General features: G+C 35.7%; 1 protein-coding gene across 1 annotated transcript; it reads left to right on the forward strand.

The window, feature by feature from the left end:
- Window positions 1-727: 727 nt before the first annotated feature.
- On the forward strand, window positions 728-6,574 carry LOC135695856 (DNA mismatch repair protein Mlh1). Its single transcript, XM_065215047.2, has 6 exons — window positions 728-901; window positions 1,545-2,459; window positions 2,976-3,123; window positions 3,680-3,816; window positions 4,749-5,299; window positions 5,603-6,574. The coding sequence occupies exons 1-6, from the start codon at window positions 742-744 to the stop codon at window positions 5,915-5,917; spliced, it is 2,226 nt and encodes a 741-aa protein (XP_065071119.2). The 5' UTR covers window positions 728-741; the 3' UTR covers window positions 5,918-6,574.
- Window positions 6,575-6,820: the final 246 nt, after the last annotated feature.

Raw genomic sequence — 6,820 nt, forward strand, 5'->3', positions numbered from 1 at the left:
TGTCTAGATTTCGATAACTTTTATGTTACTTCGAATTTTCACTTATCTATGAAAATACGAAAAAACAGAAAACTACGGTATTTGTCATGTTTAAAATTAAAATGAGTCTCATAGTCGAATTAGGTCATAGACGATAGGTTTATTAAAGCAAAACCGGAGGGTTGTTTGCGTGCGAATTGTCAGAGCGAATCGTCTGAATTTCCAGGCCTATATAAATCAATCTCGAGAATGTGGAAACAGGATTTGAAAAATAGCAAGTTGGCTTGTTTAACATAAGATGAGTTCGTTGAACTAAGAGACCTTTTGGGCACCGTACTTGTATTAACGATTATTTTTCAAAAAAGATTAGCTTACCGTAAATCCTCGAACAAGGCCCCACACTCGAAAAAGCCCTCCCCTCGAATAAGCCCCCACCTAAAAAATCATTTTTACAAATAAGACCCCCCTCGAATAAGTGGATCTCTATTTTTTTATATAGTGAGTCTGGTACCCAGAGTATATTTCATTGAGAAAATTACAGTATGTCATTTTTATGTTGACCTTTGAGGAAAAAACCAAACTTTGAAATAAGCCCCCTCGAATAAGCCCCCCTCGAATAAGCCCCCCATGAATAAACCCCCACCCGAAAATTCGTTTTGCAAATAAGCCCCGGGGGCTTAATTGAGGATAAGGATGTACGGTATAGACCCTCGAGCCTCGTCTGCATTTCATATGCGTTCATCGCGGGAAATTGACAACAAAATGGCTGACACTACCCCGCACATTCGCCAGTTGGATGAGATTGTAGTGAATAGAATAGCAGCAGGGGAAGTGATAATAAGGCCGGCAAATGCAATCAAAGAGATGATCGAGAATTCAATAGATGCTGGCTCAAAAAATATTAGTGTTACTCTGAAATCAGGTAGCTTCAATCAGTAATTAGGCCGTTATTTCCTAGAGTCTGACCCCGATTTGATTACATGAATATAAACTATAAAATAACTAAGAATTTATGAATTCAGACGCACAGTCTCAAACTTTCAAGGCAAGCTTGTCCACACAAAAAACAAAGTTTCTAGTCCGCACCCCATATTTTGGGTTGTCAGTTCCCTAAGAAAGCTTTGTCCTAATCATGGAAGTACTGTATATTAAGGCCACAAGATCGAGCTTGGCCTCAAACGAATACAAAAACAAACATTTCCAGTCACCTTGTTTCAGCTCAGACTTGAAAAGTATTTTCCTTGCAAAGTTAATAAATCTCAGCCTAGGTAACCAGGTCAGCCTGCCCCAATCAGCCTCTTCAACAGTCTGGATGCATTTAGCTCCACAAATACGGAAACAAGCATCAATTCATTAGAAATAGCTTTTAATTTAATATTATTCATTCAACCTTGGTATTTTTACTTTCAAATGTTTATATATTTTTATGCTTTTATACATTTACATGCAGTGTCCTAGGTACCTAAAATGTACCATTTACATCTATTTACATTTTCAAAGATTTTAACATATTGCTAATTTCGATTTGATGTGATGTTATCTCCAAATCGCCTTTTGTCCTTAAGGTGGTCTAAAACTTATTCAGATTCAAGATGATGGGTCTGGGATCAGAAAAGAAGATCTAGAAATAGTCTGCAAGAGATTTACAACGAGCAAGCTGACAAATTTTGATGATCTGAAGTCCATTCAAACATATGGCTTTAGAGGAGAAGCTTTAGCAAGTATAAGTCATATAGCTCATGTTACAATCACAACCAAGACAGCACAGGGGAAATGTGCATATAAAGCTAAGTACCAGGATGGCTCTTTAATTGGTGAGCCAAAAGCTTGTGCAGGGAATTCTGGGACTCAGATTCTTGTTGAGGACCTGTTTTATAATGTTGGTATAAGAAAAAAGGCTTTGAAAAGTCCAAGTGAGGAGCATACTAAAGTTTCAGAGGTCATCAGCAAATATGCAATTCACAATGAGGGTATTGGATTCACCCTGAAAAATCATGGAGAGACTCTAGCAGATGTAAGGACAATGTCGAAATCATCAAAAATAGAGAATATAAAGACAATATATGGACCAACTATTGCAAAAGAGCTGCTTGAAGTCAAAGTGGATGACATCAAACTGGCATTTGAAATGAATGGCTATATATCTAATGCAAATTACTCTGTGAAAAAGATCATTTTTCTTCTTTTTATAAACAACAGGCTTGTTGATTGTACTAATCTTAGAAAAGCAATGGAAGTTGTTTATGCTAATTATCTACCAAAAGACAAGCACCCATTTGTGTACATGAGCTTGAATATTATGCCAAGCAATATAGATGTGAATGTCCACCCAACAAAACACGAAGTACATTTTCTTCATGAAGATATGATCATTGAAAGTTTACAAAAAGCAGTTGATGCTAAGCTTCTTGGTGCCAATGAGTCAAGACATTATTATACACAAACACTTCTTCCAACATTTGGATCTACTTCAGTGTCTGGTAAGTTTTTTATCCATAATTGTTGATTGATCGTCAGTTGGAAATAGATATGACTATGTCACAGAGTTAACTAAAACAAAGACCCAAATATTTTTTGCAAAGTATTTTTTATTGCAAACAACTTAACATTGATGCAGTGTTGGTTTGCAATCTTCTAAGAATTATCAGTTAGCAAGATTTGAATAAAAGTGTCAATTTTAAATGATTTTGATGAAATGTAAGGATAAACAAAGTAATTTGGTATATTTTGTTATTTTTTGCATGTGATTACCACTGGTCAATTGTTTTGATTTTGATCTACTTTTGGCAAGTTTTTGTTGCAAAACCTCTTGAATTATCATCAAAAGTCTGCAGGGAAATGATGGGTGAGATTTAAAGCAAGTAAGTACACCTTCTAAAGCATGTAGGTATGATTACTGATCTATGGTATGCAACCAAAACTCCAATTCTCTTTATGTCATCTTGTAGTTTGTATGTATCTCAGTTTCATTAAGTCAATTTGAAATACTTCCACAGATATTGCTGATGAGGCTTCTGAGGCAGTTAGTCAGAAAAATAAAGAAAAAATATATGCCCATCAAATGGTTCGCACTGATGCCAGAGAGCAAAAGCTTGATGCCTTTTATGATGTTGCCAGCACTTCAAGTCTAAAAGATTCTGAGAAGTATGTCTTGATTGGTTGTTTAGCATTGTACTTTGTTTTCCATGTATTCATCCAGTTTGTTTTCCATTTTCATTATTGTCATTGGTCCTGTGTTGTATAGTTTCAAAGCAAATGGGAAATTTTTTCTGCAATCCCTTGTAAAAGAATATTTTGATTTTGTTTGCTTTGACGTCTTTTACTTTTTTCAGGGGTGGTTTACTTTTACAATTTTTATAAAAAAGTTGCTCATATCATATGCAATGTATAAATGGTGTGTTTTGATGTCAACAATTGGCAAGTGCAAGCATAAAAATGGTCTGCTAAAACCTTTTTTATTTGCTGTTTCTTAAATCTAGAAAATATACTGTCTTAAATGTTCCTTGAAAATCATTTCTGCACCGAAAACCTGTCAGAGGTGGCCCACCTTTCTATTTCTCAAGGGTTTGGGGTTCTGAGCCCCCAACCCCTCAATTAGTTGGCACCTATGTTTGTTTGTCTAACGGTTATCAGGCAACGAATGAATATTAATGATGAGATTGTGTCAAGAATGATGATAAGACTTTATCCAAATCAACAGATCGTTTGTAAAAACGTCAAAGTCATCAACGAACATTTCACATGCAGATGGAATGGCTGTTGATGATACCACATTTCAAGGTGAAAGACAGCATGCCAATAAAAGCGAAAGCAAAGGGTCTTCCAACAAGCTGCCTCGTAAGTTGATAAAGAATTAATTGCAGTCAAAAATTACACTCTTTTTGTAAAAACGCATTTTATTAGAATACGGAGGCTCGATTTGCCAAAAAAAGAAGAACGTAAGAACATGCCCAGCCTTAGAGAAGATAACAATTTATTTTTGAAAATGTTCACTCATCTTAGCAAAACAGAGCAGACTTTATCAGCAAATCAACCTTGCTACGAAAAATGTCATGCAAAACTGCTTTTATTGTTCTTGGAAACAATTGATAGTTTGTAGTTGTAGAAAAATCAACGTTGAAAAAAATATAATTATCAAGAACACCTGAGCCTCAAATTATCCAAAATTGTGACAAGCCGAGCCTCGGAACAATTATCTAGTTCTTGTAAGAAAGAATACATCAAATCCTGATTGCTTATTTTAAGGAAAGCTAATTTCCGCAATTCCAACGCATATCCTTGTGCAGATACCGAGTCCAAGCCAAGATTTCTTCAGATGGGTCGTTTCCCCAACAAAAGGGGTAACTGTGCTCGTGGACAGTATCATTGCTATTATGTCATTAACTATATGATTGTACATGAAAAGTGTTCGTTGGGGTAGTGTGTCGAAAGGGGGGTGGGTCTAACCTTCACACATTGCCCTTTTCTTTGCCGGCAAAGTGAATCTCATTAAACTGAGGAGGGGTTGCAAAGTCTCAACACTGAATCTCAAGTTCTTCATTCTCGTAAAAAAAAACAATTCTATCTGTTTATAATATTGATAGGTGATGCGTGATACATTTCTTACAACGGTTAATTGCTAAGATAGATATTTTACTCACCAAATCAATAAATTTACCATTTCAAGTATTGAGTAACTATTTGGCTTGTAACTTCCCTGTAGTGAAACGGCGATTGAAATCTCCGAGTATGAAGCCATAATCTCTGAGCATCATTTCTTTTTTCTGTAGTGAAACGAAAGCGTGATCAATACTCGGAAGAAACTTCAACATCAGCAGGCCCTAGAAGAAACATTGGCCTAGCAAGCATACAAAATTTACGCAAAGCAATAGATGACAACGAGCATCATGCTTTAAAGGAACTGATCGAAGATCATATATTCGTCGGTTGTGTTGACCGCTCTCAGGCCTTGATTCAACACAGCACCAAACTGTACTTGGTTAATGTTACAAAATTAACCAAAGAACTTTTTTATCAGATAATAATTTTCAGTTTTGGTAACTTTGGTTACATGAGGCTCAAAAACCCAGCACCAATCTATGAATTAACTATGATGGCTTTGAATACAGAACAAAGTGGTTGGTCTCAGCCAGATGGGCCTAAGGAAGATCTAGCCAAATACGTTGTTGATTTGCTGAAGTCAAAAGCAGAAATGTTGGCAGATTACTTTTCGTTAGAGATTGACAAAGAAGGCAATATTATTTCTTTGCCCATGCTCCTGCGTAGATACAGTCCTGATCTGTATCGCCTTCCTATGTTTTTGCTGAGACTAGCAACCGATGTGAGTGTATTTTTCACCTTCATCGTAAGAATATAACCTATGATTTTTTATAGCAGATATCTACGGTGAGTCCAAAGAGCGCTGCACTGCACCAAAAGGACATTTTGTCATTTCCCTATGCAATGTTTAAGTTATATTTGTTTACCTTCTGGATAGATCATGTTTTATAAGTTTGTCTTTTTCTTTACTGAATCTTGGTTATTGTAGCTGTAAAACAAGTGTACGATAATTTAATGATGGAGTTTATTTTGTTGCTGTTATCAGTTATACGATAGTTAGCACATCGCTATAATCTTTTTGCAGGTTGACTGGGAGGCAGAGCAGACTTGCTTTCAGACATTCGCTGATATTTGCAGCATGCTGTACGCTTTTGGTCCTAATTCATTAGATATTAAACCGCTTGACAATGCAGAGAATACCAACATATCAGGTAAACCAATCGAAGAAGATTCACAGGGAGCAACTTCTAAGGAAAAACCGTGGAAATGGATTGTTCAACACGTTTTATTTCCTGCATTACGTCAGGGCCTAGTTCCCCCAAAAAGGCTATCGAAAGACGGGACGTTCTTGCAAGTTGCAAATCTTCCAGATCTTTATAAAGTATTTGAAAGATGTTAGCACTAGACAATTGCCGTCTTTACACGAAATAATAATTGGTTTATCATAACAGTGACATGTAGTTTTTATAATAGAATGCTGGCAATACAAGTCTGAAAGGCTGCAAACTTGAGGAAACTGTAGCACCTATTTGTTGACAAAACACCTATTTTGTATTTCTTTAAAAAGAGTTATCCAAGAGTTATTACATCACGAATTTCATCGTCATACATAATTTCTCCAACAAGGAAAAGTTTAAAGCACTAATCATTAACACGACGTGACTTTATATAAAGAAGATGTAATAATAGCTAAAATCCAAAACGACCCTACTATTTTAACATTCGACACCGTCATTTCACATAAACCTACATTTCGAATGAATAACTTGCTGCACCCTTTTTAATGTTTTAATTTTTTTCTGTAAGAGTTGTTTAAAAAGTGTTTTGAAATGTTTGCGATTATTTTCAAAAGACGTCTTTGCTCTAGATTTAACTTAGGATATTTTGTAATCAGACGATTTGTATTTCGCAAAAATCAACGGAAGCAGCAACCATGTTTGTATGATGTCACCCGTTATTATACATAGGATAAAATTAAGTAAGATATTTAGCTTATGTATTGATAAAACGTTTTGAGAAGAAAGAAGTGAACTTACGGTCCAGATTCCGAGGGCATGCAGGAGACGTCTTATCAACTGTATGTTATTGTTGTACCAGTGTTTGAGTGCCTTGAAGAAGTCGCGTCGAAATACAATCGTAGAAATGAGCCCTGAAATATATTACTCCCACATTTAGTTATTAATCTTTACGATGTGAAATAAAAACATTTCAACTGCTCCCTAGTACTGAGTGCTATCCGAGAAGTTACTTTCAAAGACAAACGTAAAATGGTCCTTGAAAAAATCTTTATTAATGATGTAGA

The sequence above is a fragment of the Rhopilema esculentum genome, chromosome 14 (assembly GCF_057945365.1).
Source record: "Rhopilema esculentum isolate cy_ngs chromosome 14, ASM5794536v1, whole genome shotgun sequence".
In the NCBI taxonomy this organism is placed as follows: Eukaryota; Metazoa; Cnidaria; class Scyphozoa; order Rhizostomeae; family Rhizostomatidae; genus Rhopilema; species Rhopilema esculentum.